Genomic DNA, 17,395 nt, shown 5'->3' with positions numbered 1-17,395 from the left:
CAGAGAGTGGATCTCCACGATGAGAAACTCACATCAATGATTTTTCTGGGATCAGATGTTTCCTATGGGGAAATGTGCTCTGCCTGTGCACTCCCAACAGCTCAGATCCTACAGGGTTGAACTACATCTCCATTTATCTATCTCTGCGATGATCGACACTCTCTACCACTTTACAAGGTGTGAACATCCCAATTGGCTGACCCTAAACTCGGGGTCTTAATTACAAAAGTAACTTTCACACCCTTGAAAAGGTACACCCCACTATGACCTGGGAAATAATCCCTGCTCTTCCTCTTGCAATTTCTGCTCAAAATATCCTTCAGTGCCCAGCACGGATCTGCAATCGCCACTTTGTATTTGCCCATTTCTTTCCTATGGTCTTTCTTAAGCAGTTTTGGAGGGAAAGTAAATCCTCCCCCCCCCCCCGCCCCCAAATTGCAATTAAAGTTAATTTGCTGTTGGGAAATAAGGCTGGAATAAAACAAACAGATTTGAATGGAAGAATATAGCTCAAAACCAAGGCAGAGGGATGGCAGCTATAAAAACCTCTTCTGTTGATTATTGGTGGGTAATCAGGCATTTCAAAGAAACTGTTTGGAGGACATAAGGACTCATCATAGAAACTTGGCAAAATTGGGTAGCAGATACAAATCTATAAGCAAAAGTGGTAAAATCAGTTTGATGAACCAATGCTATATTATCTTTGATTTGCTTGTATCCACCCCAGTGCTTAGCACAGTGCCTAGCACTCAACAAATACCATTATCATTATTAATATTATTATAAACAAATGTTGTAATCCTTTTGGTTAGACAAATCAGAACTGGGAGCAGAGGACAGCATCGAAAATATTTATTTGTAAATATAAGTGGGTCAAAGTGATAGAATTCCTGCTGTAGAATGAACGATTGATATTGATGTTCAATTTCGGTAAATGGGCTGGTCATTTCAGTGAAAGAGTTTTGTTTTCCCCTCCACTATCAGAATGTCAGTTTGTTAGTTCCTTGGGCTCTGGTCACCCCCTGTCAGAAGTCTTTCCCTGAGAATTCCTTATTGCATCAAACACTTTGCCAATAGTGTGGGGTGGGGGGAAGTTCTAGGGAAAGGGGCCCTCCTCCAGTCGAGCTCCCCTTGCTTAGGAAGACGTGGACTATTACACTGAGTTTCTGATTTAGATTTAAATGAGCTCTTGGTCAGTGAGTTAGGAGAGTGAGTAGGATTTAACTTTTACAGGGAATATTTTTCGTGAGAATGGAGAAGCTTCTAGTGTTAATCAGACCTGAGCGAGAGAAAGGATTTCTTGTTCAGAAACCTGAAACAAGCAGGTTCAGGTCAGTAACAAGGGAGCTAATAGGGTTATGGCTTATCACCGGGACCCTAAGGCAAGCAGGCAGGCTGGGGGCGAGGGGAGAATGAGTTACTGAATAACCATATCATAACTATATTACAATTTTGTGGCAGTATGTTGTGTTGCTGTGTGCAGTGTTAATAACATTGTGGGTTCTGTTGCTATTACTGAGCGAAGGGAACTGAGCATCTGTCTCATTTTTACCAATAACAACAAAAAAAGCCCAGTCAGTCTCAAACATCTATCTGTCCTCCATCTTCAAATATAACACTTGCTTCACGCAGGTACCATTTGCACCCTGTCCCTACTAAAGTGTGATCTGTGCTCAGAGTGTCTTATTGGACAATCTGAACTTCTCTACCTATCATAAATGCCTTTCAATGGCTAATCATTATGCCCCAAACTGAGAGTGACACTGATTTTCACATATCCTCAATCCTCATTTCATCTGCCCATTGACCCATTTCAATGGTGAAAGGAAAGGATTCTTTAAAGGTCATTTCTTTTCCCACCAAGAACCAGAGACTTAGGAATCCTTTCTTGGAGAAAGAAGCAGATGCTGTCTTACTGGATGTTGTCCTGTGACTGTTGGATATAACTGATGATACTGAAGAGCAATTGTTACTCTCGTCCTAAAGATCTGGGAGGCCATGGTTATTGACTATAGGACCTGGTGGACACTGATGGGAGATAGAAAAAGCTAATAGGAGGTTGAGGTAGAGTTGAATGACGGGAAGAACTGAGCATGAAAGTGATTGGGGAATCTAAAAAAAATGGGGTCCTTGCTCACCCTTCACTGTTTTAGTGGTATTTGGAGGGTTATAAAGAGGTTCTTTAGAATGATGTTCTGAGCTTCTGCGTCCCCCAACTCAATCCCTCCCTCCTATCCTGACTTCCTCTCTCACTTCCCACACCTTCAAGCCAACTCATGGGCTGGAGACCTTTTTTATGATATTTGTTAAGTGCTGATCATATGCCAGGCACCGTTCTAAATGCTGGAGTAGATACAAAGTAATGGGATTGGACTCAGTCCCTGTCCCACATGGGGCTCACAATCTTAATCCCTATTTTAAAAATGATGTAGCTGAGTCACAGAGAAGTGAAGTGACTTGCCCAAGGTCACCTAGAAGACAAGTTGCAGAACCAGGATTAGAACCCAGGACCTTCTGACTCCCAGTCCCAGACTCTTTCCACTAGGCAACACTCCTTCTCTGTTCAGCTCATTATTTCAGTGTCAAACAATCCCCAACTGCACAATGTTCCCAGCACACAGGTTCCTGTCTCACAGTGAATCTTCCCCAATTAGACTTCCAACCCTGACACTCTACTGACAAATAGAGATGGCTTTATCCTATTACCTATCCCTAATGGCTCCTGCCAGTTGGGGAGGCAGCTCACAGGTGTTCTCTGGTAAATCATGAGTGAGCCAGCATTTATCAACTGCTTTTTCTTCTCTTGCCTCCCTCAGGGGGTGATTAGAGTGTGTCCGAATGAATGAATCATTTAGCATTAATCCACAGGGACACACACCAACTGAGACATCTCTGGCACTGTTCAGTTCTCTTCCCCGTGGTCCAACAGTCTGGGATTTATTGATCCCAAAGCTTTTCCCCACAGTGTGATGATGCTATTGAAAACCTGTCGGAGATGAAAACCTTGGAGAGAAAAGGCAGCGTCAATATCATATCTTGCCAGCTCTGCTAGGAGCCTAGTTTGTCTCTCTAGTGCATGCCTGATGCTATAACTCCTAGGTTTAGCATGTTTTAGTGGAAAGAGCATGTGCCCCGTAGTCAGAAGACTTGGGTTCTAATCCTGGACGTGTTTCATACCTGTTGCATGACTTTGGGCAAGTCACTTAACTTCTTTGGGTCTCAGTTTCTGAGCCCTGTGTGGAACAGGGACTGTGTCAGACCTGATTAAATTGTATGTACCCCAGTCCTTAGTACTTAATAAGTATTTAACAAATTTCACAATCGTTACTATGTTTCTATTTGTAAAAGTTTGTGGCTCCACTTCATTCTCCAATTATGAGCAATTTAGGTACCATAATAATTCTGAAAGTTGTGAAATGTGTAAATAATCCATGTTTACAAGCCTTCTCATAGACTCCTTTGAGGTACTGGGTTAGGGGACATAGGCTCAGACCATCAACCTAAAGAACCTCTTGATAACCCTTGAGGAAAGGGACTGTATCTTCCACCCCTTTCTTTACTCTCTTAAGGACTTAGGACAGTGTTTTCACACAGTAGGAGCACAGATAATACTACTGAGTGACTGATTCCCCAGTGCCACTTGGCAAATTTCACAACTTTCATGCAGGAAAGGAGGCAGTCAGCTGTGTCCCATCCAATTGCCTCGGCAGTGGTTCATGATATTATCAATCAATCAATCAATCAGTGGTATTTATTGAGCACCTGCTGTGTAAAAAGCACTATACTATGTGCTTGGGAGAGTGTAATAAAGAGTTCAACATTTTCTCCTGCCCACAGGTAGCTTGCAGTCTAGAGGGAGAGGCAGACATTGAAATGTTACGGATATGTACATAAGTTCTATGGGGCTGAGGGTAGGGTGAATAGGGTGTACTTAAAGGGTACAGAGTCAAGTGAGTAGACAATACTGAATTGAGAGGGAGTAGGAGAGATTAGGGCTTAGTCAGAGACCTCTTGAAAAAGATGTGATTTTAATAAGGCTTTGAAGGTGCAGAAATTATTGTTCTGTTGTATAAGAAGGGGGAGGTAGGGCCATGCCAGGGGGAGGACATGAGCAAGGGGTCGGTGGTGAAGTAGATGAGATCGAGATTTAATGTCTAGGTTGGCATTAGAGGAGTGAAATGTGTGGGCTGGATTGTAGTGGCAGATCAATGAACTAAAGTAGGAAGGGCCGAGCTGACTGAGAACTTTAAAATTGTTGGTAAGGAGTTTCTGTTTGAGAACTCTTTTGGAGAAACAGTCTGTAGATTCAACAGGGGTGTGCATAAATTCTTGGCCAAGAAATCTAAAATGGGTTTCTTGAGATTCAGCTAGGGATGGAGATGTAAACCTAGAAGGTCCATTGGGATGGATGCCTGGAGTTTGGGATAGTGACTACTCAATCTCTCCAACCATCCCATGGCCCGTAGTGAAGAAAGAGTACTGGGCTATTTAAGCTATTGTTTCATATTCGTCTGGGGTGGGCAAGACTACGGGGACAAAATTAGGCTGATCCCCAAGAGGTTAAGCGCTTGACCCCCTTAAACACTTGATATTCATCCACCTACAGCCCCACAGCACTTGTATACATATCCCTATACTCTGCCATTTCCTGCTCAGCTACAATGAAAGAACAGGAATAAGGGCTTTGAGAAGAAAAGTCAACAAGTACATTTTATTTTACATTTATTAACTTCCCTCTGAGCTCAATGCACTCGGAGTAGGTATATGAACATTTATGCTTAATGGTAGGGCAGAGGGATCACAGGAGACTTCCCACCTGGTGTAAAGATGAAACTCACTTTTGTGAGTGGAAGGAGGAATGGAAGGATCAACCCTTCCAGAGACTCAGTCTGCCACTTAGTGTGGTGGTTGAGATCACCTTCACTAGTAATCATGATGGCTGCCTACCAGAGAGATGGTCAGTGGCCCGGCATTCCTCCCACCGTATGTAAGGCATGGGGAGAAGACAGGTCGGAGAGGTTCAGAGAAGCGGATAGGGGGGAAGCTGTAGATGAGACATTTTTCACTCACGTTGTAGTAGGAGATGACTCCAGCCTCATAATCCAGGAAAACTCCCACTCGGCAGATGGGAAGTGTCATTCTGAGCTGAATCAAAGGGAAGGCAATCCAGAGCTTGTCCCCACTTATTGACTGAAAGGCTATCAGGGAGAAAGTGTCCCCGGGTAAGACTGGCACACTGTTCTTCCTGCTTCTTGATTCGTAACACACAGCCACCTCCCACTCTGGCTTGTCTCCCACCTCCACCTCCCAGTAGTGCCGCCCTGAGGTGAACACCGGGGAGCCCAGGACGCTGCCACAATTGTCAAATCGGTCCTGGTGGTCGGGCACATCCTGTGGGGTCTCGACGAATCTTACACTTCTTCGATCCTGTGACACAACAAGATACGGACTGGCTGTGTTTGGGTCCATGGTCATGTCCACTGTGGAGAGAGGGAAAGTCAGTTCTGGATTCAGAATCTATTACTCCACATTTTCCCTGTGATTCCCAAGTATCCTATACATTGGTGACAGAGAATGACCTGACAATGTGGAACTCACAGTGGTCTGTGCCTCTAATCAGTAAGGTTAGTGATGGCAAATATAGAAAGCCTGGGGAAGAAGAGTTCAGCAGAGTTTCTGGGACTGGTTCTTGGCCCAGTGGAGACAAAAGAGAAAACCCAACCCTATGCTTCCCTTTGGGGTCAGCAACTAGGGGAGAGTCCATTCCAAGGAGGATCTTCTTTTCTGCCCAGCTGGGATTCCCAAATACCTTGTGCATTAGCTCTCTGCCCCATAGGTGTAAGGAAAAATAAGAACTCTGGAAAGAATTGTGGTGGACCAACTTTGATCGGTGTGGTTTGGGGTCCAAAAGATAGCAACCACATGGTCCCACTAGGGATTCTGTTACTGATGTCAAAAACAGGAATGGCTGTGGGTCTGATGCAGGAAGAGTACGTGGGCTTCCACTCACCTTCATATTTGCTTAACATTTCCCTCATCCCAGGGACCCAGCATGAACTCAGCTCCAAGGAGACAGCCTTTGGCCATTGCAGCAACATTGAAGAACTCCTAGAAAAGTAGAGTCAGCTAAAATCCCTGTGTATATCTTAGTCCATCACATCACATGCTTCTTTCTGCCCTTCCTGGTCTCCATGAGGCCATGACTCTCAGCAAAGTCTCCAAGGTCCACACCACTCAAATCCATAACCCACCCTGTCAATCATTTCCTGGGTCCTCAGGGAGCACAGATCATATACATACCTGATGAAAATTGCTCTTACATCCTGAGGAAAAAGGATACACACAGTTAGTATTGGGCCCATCAATCCTTTCCCCTGCCCCACCTCGTAGAAATTTGGTTCTCCATACGGTCACCTAATCCACTCCTTTCCTGTCCCTATCTGCTTATGGCCCACAAGCTAGAGTGCTGGAATCCACATTGTTTTGCTAAATAGTGAAGTTGTAGCCTGGGAATAAAGTGCTTTCCCCAGAGACTGACATTAAGGATCCAGCTCTGGAGGAACCTCCAGAGCAGGGATGGAGGGGGCTTTAGAATAGTCCCTCAGGAAAACTGGATAGCTCCCCAATTCCCTTTCCATTTCCTTTCCCCAAATGATTGGATTCCCGTCCCTGGACTCTCACCTGCAGCAGCTCGACACTCCCGCTCTGGCACTTCTCCTCCAGCTCTGTGATCAGTGCCTGAAGAGTTTGGCTCTGCTGGATCAGATGCTCTTCGCTCTGCTGCAGTTTCTGCAAATTCTTTTGCTCATCCTTCTCTAGTTTCCGAAGACGCAGATCCAGCTCCTCATCCAAGAGTCGGCGTATTTGCTCAAACTCGGATACAAGATTCCATCTACAGTTCCGCGCCTCCTCCTGTCGGGACACAGGTCGAAAAGGAAAGGAAAGTTAACGGGGCTTCAGACACTGAACTTCCTCAACCACGCTATGATAAGGAGGGACCCCACCAGACATGACTGGATCTTTACCTTCAGTATCTTCAATGTCTTTTTCTCTGCCGCTAGCACAGTCTGAACTTGCTCCATTTCTGACCACAGATGATTGAGAAGCTCCTGGAATTTCCTCTGAAAGTTAACAATAACAACAAAAAAGACCTTTAATCAACCTAGGAAGTCCCTGAGCTATACCTGCAGGGTTTGGAGGAAATGTCAACTGGAAGTATGGTGCTCTTCTCAGAGTAAGTGCTCAATAAATACGATTGATTGAAAAAAACTCCCAATGATTTTTTGGTTTCAGGAGTGGGGTAGGGAGAAGTCACAGAGGCACAACTAGGAGACAAGGGGTCAATGCCTGCTTTTGGGTGTACAATGAGAAGACAATTTACCCTATGTTGTTCTGCAGCCTCTTCTATTGGACACACGCGGTGGTTTTCATGTTCTTTGGAATGGTAGCAGGACACGCAGATTGCAGTTTCGTCATCTTGACAAAATAATTTCTGGGACTGTTGGTGTCTTCCACACAGCTCTTCTCTTGCTGGGCTCTCCGATAGGTGGGGTACGAGTTGTTTCCCAATCACTGACAGCTTCCCCAGACGCTGATTAGTCTGCAAGTCACTCAGCTCACAGGCCCCACGGCACTCTGGGCAGGAGTAGGACATCTGGTCTTCCAAGTACCGGAGGAGACATATTTGGCAGAAACTGTGTCCACAGGTGATGGTCACGGGGTCGATGAAGTACTCCATGCAGACAGAGCAGGTCAGCTCTTCCTGGAGCTTTTTGGCCAGATCCACCGCAGCCATGTTCATCAGGAGAGAACTAAGGGTAGAGTTACTGTTCAGTCCTGGAGATGAAGGGGGTTGTACTTGGACCTTCCTCCTGCCAGAAGATAGCCACAGTGCCCTGGGTTTCGGAAGTGAAAATGGATTTACAGTGATTTCTCTGGCTTTAGCTGTTTGCTATGGGGCCATCAACTCTGCCTGTGCACTCCCAGCAGCTCAAATCCCAGGGGTTGAACTGTGTTTCCCTTTTATCTGTCTCTGTGATCTCTGTATTGACACCTTTTACAAAGCGAGAACTCACCCAAGTTGCTGACTCTACCTCTGGAATCGTGGTTTCAGCTTTTAGAGTTGTGTTCACACGATTTGATGGGTGGAGTACTTTCACCCACAGCAACCAAGGAAATAACCTCTTGGATTAGCCCATACTTTATTAGCCAGCAGGATTCCCAGTTGCTCATTTTGAACCCCAATGTTTCCAATCTTTACGAAGGATCCATTTTCCCTTTTCAATTTACTCTCCATTATAGCTATATATTGATCCTTAGAGAGAGCCTGGCTTTCCTCTTCTTTAAATGACCGAGTCACTTCCCCATTTTTCACCATTCCCTCCTTCCCCAGACCTTCTTTTTACTGCAGCCAATCTCATTTCCATGTTCCAGCTCAATTCTGCTTCCTCTGATTAGCTTAAACCACCAACCAACATCTGCCAATCATGTGATGCAATTTACTGGCCAGCAGAATTCTCAGTTGTTCACTTAGTTTATTCCTGTCTCTCCATCTTCAATCTTTTAGTACCGTCTGTAATTTATTTATAGTAATGTCTGTTTCCCCCTTTAGACTGTAAGCTCATTGTGGGCAAGGGATGTGTCTGCTGTATTATTATTATTATTATATTGTATTCTCCTAAGCACTTAGTACAGTGCTCTGCACACAGTAAGCAATCAGTAAATAAATGTCTGCCAGGAGATTTAGTACCTTTACTAGTGACATCCCTGTAATGTGCCATTACTTAGGTTAAAATTGGTCTGTGAACAGCTAAGGGTGTGAGGGAGGATTCTGTGATGAGCTTCTGCTCACTCCTAAGCATTTAGTGCAGTGGGTCGCATATAGCAGGCACTCGAGAAACACCCTTGATTCGTCATAATGATAACGATTCTGAGAACACAGGGAAAAAGAAAACTTCATTCTCTACAAATTGGGAGTTCACACCTTCCGTATGGATCTGCAACTAGATTGACAGGTAAGAAGGCGTGGGAGACTCACCCCCTTGGAGTCACATAAAGCCTTCTCTCTCCAACCTGTGGCCTCTGAGGCCGTCCAGTCTCTCCAGCTGAAGAACGATGGCGGCATTTCTTTCCGAGGTAAGTTTAGCGCGGATCTGGCAGCATCTAGGAGGAGGACCTCGGATTGGTATCAGGGATACCGTGTCGTGGTCCAGGGCAGTTTATGAACGTTCTACCATTGCTGCCACTAACTAACTGCTTTCTCCATTCTGCTTTCCCAGCCTGTAGAGGTGATTCCCGACAGGGCCAGCGACATGTTCCGAGTCATCTTCAGCTACCTTCAAATGATTGAGGATTACCCGGACATGGAGGTGACAGAGGCAGAAAAGGAACCCGAGACTTTTTGGAGTTTCTCCCAAAGTAAGATTTCCTAGAGTTCTGCTCGAATTCTTTTTATTCTTTCTCTCCTTGACTGTTTACCTTCCGATTTGCCTTGCGAGTTAATTGCGTGGGTCCCGGTCCCGCCCTCTGTTGAGCTTCATTTCATAAAGGACTTGGGGAACGAAAGACAAAACCGCAGAGGGGCCAGGTCTCTCCCCTCCACACCGCTGATGATCATATTTTCCTTTACAGAAATGCCTGAAGTGCCCATGGTTCCACCACCCATTCAACCTCCTCTGCTACCAGCAACACCTCGATGGGACCCCGACAGAAGCTCATGTTTCCCCAAAGTCGAGGACCAATGGGAAGAAAAAACTCGGAAGAAGCCAACCGAGCCAAAATCCCACGACAATAGGAAACTGATCCGATTCAGTGACCTCCAACTTTCAACTCTCAGGTCAAGATTCAAGGAAAATATCCACTTGACACCCCAGGGAGCAAGGCAGCTGTCATCTGAGCTGGGACTAACACGGGCACAGGTAAGAAACTCATCTCTTCTCAATGAACTTAAATCTGTAACCCCATTCTGCTGCCAATTCCCTCCAACAATCGGTATACATTAGGTTCCCGGTGAATTTTTGATTCTGACGATCTCTGCCTCTCTCCCTTTCTCTCCTTTATTCCTTTCCCACATCCCTCACTCCCAGTATCCCTCCCAGATAAATCCTCTCTTTGAGATGTCTTGTATTCCTCTAGACTCCCGAAAAAGAAAGAGCAAAATCGAACTCAACATTTATTTTCATAGATATGAAGGAAGAGACATTTAATCATCATAACATGTTGATATAACTGTGATGTTATGTTTGCCTTTGTAGATTCTAAGCTGGTTCAGAAACCATCGGAAGAAATTCAAGAAATTGAGTGTCCTACAGCAGAAGAACTTCAGAAAATAATTATAAAATTTGGCTTTCGAAAGCGTGCTTTCCTCGGACTCGTAATTACGGAGCAAGTGATGTTGAAGATAATGCTATTCCAGTGTGAGAGATCTTGTAGAAGCTATACAGAACAAAACTGTGTCTGGGTAGGAATGGACAATACTGTCAGCAATCTCAACTCCTTTTTTTTTCTTCAGTATCAGTTTTCCCTAGAACATTTTCCATTTTTCCAGTGCGTGGAGCATCCCATTTGAGTTGGTGGGAACTGCAAATTGGAGATTCAGTCCTGTGTGGGGATCACAATGGGAGGGGAGTGTTGGCATGCTGGGGTGGAGTGATCAATTTACTGAGACCTTTCTTCTACACTGGACAGAAATGCCTGGGAATGCACTCTGCCGTGTCATTTGGGGGTCATAGCACGGGTCATGAGATCCAGGGCACCACAGCATCTACCGTTCCAAAATGGACATAGGGCCCATCGTTAAGTGTGGAAAAATGTACTCGTAGATTTTAAGGACTGCTCTATTTTAATTAATTAATAAACATTTGAACTTCATTCCGATGGCTACATCTTGTCTGTTTAGATGAAGCTGAGCATGTCGAGGTGTTTGTTTCTCGGGGGTTGCCAGGGAATGTAGCATTTTGACTCCTGGAGGTCGATCAGGGATGGGACCAAAGCTCACATGGAGCTGGGATTGGGATTGGAAGGGTAGGAAAATGATAAGTGCTTGCATCAGCGTGATAGCAGTTTTGATGGAGAGGAACGAGTTGATTCTAGAGATCTTGTGAAAGTAGAGACGATAGGATTTCATGATAGATTGAATATGTGGGTTGAACGAGAGAGATGAGTTGAGGATAATGCCAAGGCTTGAGAGACAGGAAGGATGGTGATGTTGTCTACCGTGATAGGAGAGTACAGGGTTTAGATGGGAAGATGAGGAGTTCTATTTTGAGCACGCTAAATTTGAGTGTCGGCAGAATATCTAAGTAAGGATGTCCTGAAGTCAGGAGGAATTGCAAAACTGCAGAGAAGGAAATAGGTCGGGGTGGAGAGGGTGCAGCAGTAGGAGGGAATTATTGTAGATGGAGAAAAGAGGTGGACTCAGAACTCAGTCTTGAGGCACCCCCACAGTTCGAGGGTGGGGGAAGCTACGGAAGATGCTGAGAGGGAGTGGTCAGAGAATCCTTCGGATTCAGGATCTCTTAATCATTTTTTCGCCACTCATAGGTTAGAGGCTTATTCTTCGGTAGCCTTTACCCCGGACCCCAAACGTCCAGGGTATCCTAACCCTTATCTGGGATCCTCTCTGAAACCTCCCTATGCCCTGGGTCCACTCAGGGGCACAACATGAATTTTCTGTGTCCTGCACCCTTAGGCACACAGTTGGCTACCCCTCACCTCCAAGTTGGCTGAGGATCTTCTCCAAATATTATTCCCTCCTCGCCCCCCGCCCCCCACATACACACCCTCCCCAATCAATTTTTCTGATTGGCTAGACTAAGGAAGGACAAAGGGAGCAGAGAGGGATCTGAATCTGAGATGTGATCCCAGAGGGTTAAGGCTCCTAACCCTGAAAGGGAGAAACTATCATGCGGATCAGCAGCAAATCTACCCTGGCTACAGAAGATCCTAAGGGAAGGATTCGGAGACCATGAAGCTGGAAACTGGGACGACTTGAGAGACGAGAATGAACCACAAAAACAATTGTCCCAAGATATATACAATAAAATAAAAAGGATTTTGTTGAAAGTGTTAGAGAAAGGGAAAGGCAGTTTAGACAGAAAGTCTGTGCTATTTGTTATCTGATTAATGAGTGAATCATATTTAAAAGTCATCTGTTAAAAATGATCCCCTCGTTCTTTAGAGGGGTGCTTGTTTGGACTGCAAATGGTGATGGAAGTGGCTGAAGCGATTCAGGAGTGGTGTTCACTAACTCTATCCATCCCGGGAAGAAGAGAAACACAGAGAATTACCACCTAGCATATATTATCAGGGGTCCGCGCTCTCCTTTGTGACATCAGGGGCTACTTTGGCCAGGAATTGGGGTTTAGAGATCCCGGTCACATGGGGTGGGATAGACTCGCGTGATTTGGAGGGTACTCGTGACATTTCAGACTCTTTCTTAGATACACAGATGTCGATCGGTGGCATCATTAGAGGGCACCAGAGGCCAGGGTTTGAAAGGGTTTGTAAGGCTCATGGAGTCGATGTGAAATGTCTGCTAGAGGGCAGCAAAGAACAAAAATGGGAAAATTGCAAGCCGTGAATTCCAAAATTCTCCTTGACCGAAGGCAGTTTGTTGATGTGAGTTGCACAGTGAATGAGAGTTGCAAATTAACAAACTACCTGAAACAGAATCCTATTAATTTGTGAAGTTATGGCCTAAGCCATTACACGATTTCACAACGGTTTTGACAGATTTTGTTCTGAAATAAGGTTAATCAGGTGAAATCCAGTGTTCCACACGGAGTAAGTGCTCAATAAATACCATTGATTATGATGTCGATCCTTTAAGATGATCCCATAAAGCAGCACTTTATAGAGCCACCTGACCAGGTTGCTCCAAACTTTCAATTATGAAGTTGCTGGACCTTTGGAGCAAGGGATGGCACCAGGAAAGAGGGAAGTGAGGCTTTGAGGTGAAAGTCATATGATACATCTACATGCAAAACCGTTCCAAGTAGAGGAAAGTATCTTGACTCTATCTTTCATAGAATTTTGGGGGTATCTGTGAACTGGGTCAGGACCATAGAGGAAGAGGTGGATCCGTGGGCTGTGTGGAGAAAAGATAAGGGCAGGTGAAGAGAATTTACCAATAAATCATGATTTTCTCTCATTTTTGATTATTTGGGAATTAAATGTTAGGAAGCTGCTGCTTTTGACTCTTGTCTTTCATCTCTCTGTGAACAATTAGTCAGCCGATCAGTTTGTGCTGGATACTGACTCAGATGCTGAGAAGATGGCTGCAAATTGTAACATCCTACTTAAACAGTATGAATTAAAGTGGGTCATTGTCTTTTCAACAAAGTAGGTTGCCAGGTCATTTGGGGGAAGAAATGGTGGGGGGCAGCTTGGGTGGGGGTTTGAGAAGGGGGCTAAAAGTCTGGAACAGCTGACACTAAGCACTGCAGGAGATACAAGAAAATCAGGTCAGAAGCAGTCCCTCTCCCACATGGGGCTTACAGTCTAAGTAGGAGAAAGAACAAATATTGAATCTCCATTTGACATGTGAGGAAAATGAGGCACAGAGAAGTTAAGTGATTTGCCCAAAGGTCACACAGCAGGGAAGTGGCAGAGCAAGGATTAGAACCCAGGTCTCCTGACTTGCAGGACTTGGAAGGACAACTATATATAGATATAGAAAATTAACAAACACGGTTTAAAGATCTCTGTGATAGGCTGCGCCCTTTTTCTGCATTTGCTCTACTGCAAATATCATATCATCTGTGCTGCAATTTGGTCTGAAGCTACCTTGAATTTCAAGTACTGTACAGTAAGAGGCAGTAGTCCATTCAGAAGGATTCTGGGTAGAATATTGCTAACAGTGGAAAGCAAGGAGATTCCCTTGTAGCTTCCACAGTTAAATATAATTTCTTCTTGAAGATGGTGATTGTCAGAAAGTCTTTGAGACTTTGTGTCATTTCTTCAGTGATACTTTTGTTGAGGAAAAGCTCATGCTCATCTGAGGATTAGGTCCCCTCCTTGCTTTTAGATATATTCAGGAATGCCCTAGTGCTTTTCTGTTTTTCATGCCTTGCACTGTAAAGTTCATTTCCTAAATATAAGAGCCAAGGTCATGACTTCACATTCTGACTGATTTTCCTGAATAGAGGGCCTTCTTTTTGATGTTGAAAGGCATATTTTAGGAGTTCACTGTAGTATTTTGCCATCTGTGAAGGATTCCCTCTTTTTCAATGATGAAAGTATATTCTAAGTTGACCTATTTGCATGTCCCTTGGCATGTTTTTGTACATTTCTTTTTTGCTGCTAACATGAAGAATTATGTGTTTTTGATGCTTTTCTCTATTGTAAGTAGTTTTTTAAAATAATTTCTGAGTCATTTTCATCAAACCAGTGTTGATATCATCACTTTTTCATACCCAGTGTTTTTCTGGCTGCCTGTAAGGTATTGTCTCCCGGAAATGTCCCGGAAAGGGCCTTGCTGGTTTCTTTATTTTCTATGAGCTTGATATTTAGTCTTCTTGATGGTTTGGATGCCACTTTTCAATGCACTGTTTGTACTAATATCTTGAGTTTGGAGCTCATGAGTCATAGGTCAGTCCGACTCCCGGCCCCTTTCAAGGTTTTAATTATCCGTAAGCCTGTCAAGTTCCTTCAACGGACAATGTCTACTCTCACATGTCTGAACTTGATGGAGAAACATTTCTTCATCAGCTTCGTCACTTCACACCATGCTCATGTATCTTTTTAATTGGCGCTCTAGCTGGGAAGAACATTCTCTTGTTAACTTCAGTGATAAATGACACGAACACCTAGTAAAGTACCACTTGATTTCCAAAATACTCTATACTTTGTAGTCTTAGATGACAAGGGAGGATGGTGGTGGTGTTGGCAGTGGTAGGAAAGTTTGGAGGAGAAGATATAGGAGGAAAGATGAGTCTTCGCTATCCTTAGAGGTGGGAGGAAATGTGAGAAGTAAGAGGATGGAGCTGGTAAGGTTGACTTGGGGGCCATCTGCATAATGGCATTGCAGAAACCATGTGAGTAGCTCAACTCCCTAAGAGAATGAGTGTAGAGCAAGAAGAGTAAAAAACCCAAAAGTGAATGTTGTGTGATACTCACAGTTAAAGTGGGAGGGGAGGGTAAAGAGCAGGCAAAGAAGCCTGAGAAGGATGATTCAAAAAGGTAGGAAAAAAAGCCAGGGGAGTAATAGGTCAGTAAAACTATGGAATCAAATTAATAATGACATTAAACCACGATATGCTAGGAAACGTTTCTCATCAATATATCAAAAATGTTTCATTTAGAATCCACTGTATACTGTAACTCACTGGGCACTGCAATAGGTTTCTGAGAATTCAATTTTCTTTCTGAATTTTTTTGGCGTGAAAGTTTTCCGTGGGAATGTCATTAGCTCTCTGAATGGGGTGAATCATAGGTATGAACGTGAAACATAGTACATTTTTAATCAAGGTGTGGGATCCATGATAGGACGATTACTTGGCAACAGGAAAAATACTGTACTACCTGAGACTTCACCCTCCTTGAAATGTCAGTTTAGTAGAAAAGTTCTCATAGTAGAAGTCATTTATGATTCTTGAATTAAGAGTTCAAAGGGAACAAAGTATATTTTTGCCAGCTCAGAAGGACTGGGACTGCTGAAAATGTGTGTGATTGTTATCATTGGAATTAGATAGTTTTGGATTGAATTTGCAGAGCAAATCTACACTTTGTTGCCTATACACATTTGCAGGTTGAAGGAAGGTAGAAAAAGATCATTTTTCATGCTCATGTGCTGTGAATTATGTTGATATTCATCCCGAGTAAAGTGATAAATCAGTTTATCAATCAACGGCATTTATTGGGTGTCTATTGTGTTTGAAACTGCTTCAAATTCATCCTTACTTGCTATAACTCTGCCTTCTCTTCTGCTGAGCAACTCAACTTCTCCTCTTTTATTGACTCCTATGCCCATTGTGCCCACCAGCTTATCCAGCTTATCCCTCCTGAAACCCCAGTGTCCTCACCTCCCCATCTCTCACCCCTAATGACCTTGCCATTACTTAGTTGACAAAACCCAAACCGTCAGCCACAAGATCCACAAAATATCCCTTTCAACTTTCTAGTTCTCTCAATCCCCCAAATGAATCACCTCATCCTTCTCAGCTATCTCGAGGATATCTTTCTCTTTCAAAATCTACCCCCTCCACCTGCACCTCTGAACCCTCTCTTCTCATCTTTTAAAAACAAGCTCTTGTGCTACCTCTTCTCCCTTCCCTCCATCTTCAATCTTTCACTCTCTGCATTCCTCTCTGCCTTGAACTATGTGTGAACTCTCTTCTATCCTAAGAAACCTCTGGGCTCCATGATACCACTCACCTATCACTCCATCTCTTTTCTCCTATTCTTGTCCAATCTCCTTGAATGGGCTATGCACACCTATTAACTCTATTTCCTCTCTTCCAAATCCCTTGTTGACCTTCTATAATCTGGTTCCTACACACTTTACCCCAACAAAACCATTCGTTTATGGTATTTGTTAAGTGCTTAATGTGTGTGAAACACTGTTCCATGTGCTGGGGTAGATACAAGTTAATTAGATTGGACACAGTCCTTGTCCTGCATGGGGCTCACAGTCTAAGTAGGAGGGAGAACAGGAAAACTGAGGAACAGAGAAATTAAGTGACTTGCCCAAAGTCACACAGTAAGCAATTGGCAGAGCCAGTAGTAGAATCTAGGTTCTCTGACTCTGAGACCTGTGCTTTTTCCACTAGGCCATGCTGCTTCTCTCTCCAAGGACACCCAGTGGCATCCATCTGGCCAAATATCACTTACTGTACTCTATCCTAGTATCCCTTGATTTCTCACTGTGGACCACGCACTCCCTACTGTTTTGTTTTTTTTCTGTACAGTACTTTTCCTGGTTCTCTTCAGCTCTCTGGCCAGTCCTGCCCAGTTTCTTTTGATAATTTCACTTAGGCAATTCCATAATGTCTTGTGTATGATAACTCTATTGTAACTGAAGAACTGGTGAAACTGAACACTTGGGTATCTGGTCCTGTCTATTCAGTGATGAAAGTAGGCTGGCACTATCATGTATACTATCCCAAGACATACTGACATGGTCTATGCAGCATTTGGAAACATCAGCTCTGAAAGGCAAAAGGCGTCAGACTAAAGATAAAGCTCAATGTTTGCCAGGCTGTTGTTGTCACAACATCGCTAAATGATCGTCAGATATGGAAGGAGCAGATCTGGAAAATATTTCGTTGAAAGACCCAGCAAGACTCTGCAGAGAATTTAATGTGAGAAATGAAGGACAGGGAGGAGTCAAGGATGATATCAAGGTTGCAAGCTTTAGTCACAAAGATGGTGATGCTGTCAACAGAGATAGGGATGT

At 44.0% G+C, this 17,395-nt stretch overlaps 1 protein-coding gene across 1 annotated transcript; it reads right to left on the bottom strand.

Moving 5' to 3' along the window:
* Positions 1-4,923: 4,923 nt before the first annotated feature.
* Positions 4,924-7,795, bottom strand: LOC100083456 (probable E3 ubiquitin-protein ligase TRIML1). The gene is made up of 5 exons (XM_007670586.1): positions 7,382-7,795; positions 7,026-7,121; positions 6,682-6,912; positions 6,252-6,323; positions 4,924-5,427 (listed from the first exon to the last, which is right to left on the bottom strand). Exons 1-5 carry the CDS (start codon positions 7,793-7,795, stop codon positions 4,924-4,926), a joined length of 1,317 nt encoding a protein of 438 aa, XP_007668776.1.
* Positions 7,796-17,395: the final 9,600 nt, after the last annotated feature.

Source organism: Ornithorhynchus anatinus, chromosome X2, assembly GCF_004115215.2.
Source record: "Ornithorhynchus anatinus isolate Pmale09 chromosome X2, mOrnAna1.pri.v4, whole genome shotgun sequence".
Classification (NCBI taxonomy): domain Eukaryota; kingdom Metazoa; phylum Chordata; class Mammalia; order Monotremata; family Ornithorhynchidae; genus Ornithorhynchus; species Ornithorhynchus anatinus.
Note: the sequence above shows the minus strand (reverse complement) of the source record. Positions and strands in the feature narration are given on the sequence as shown.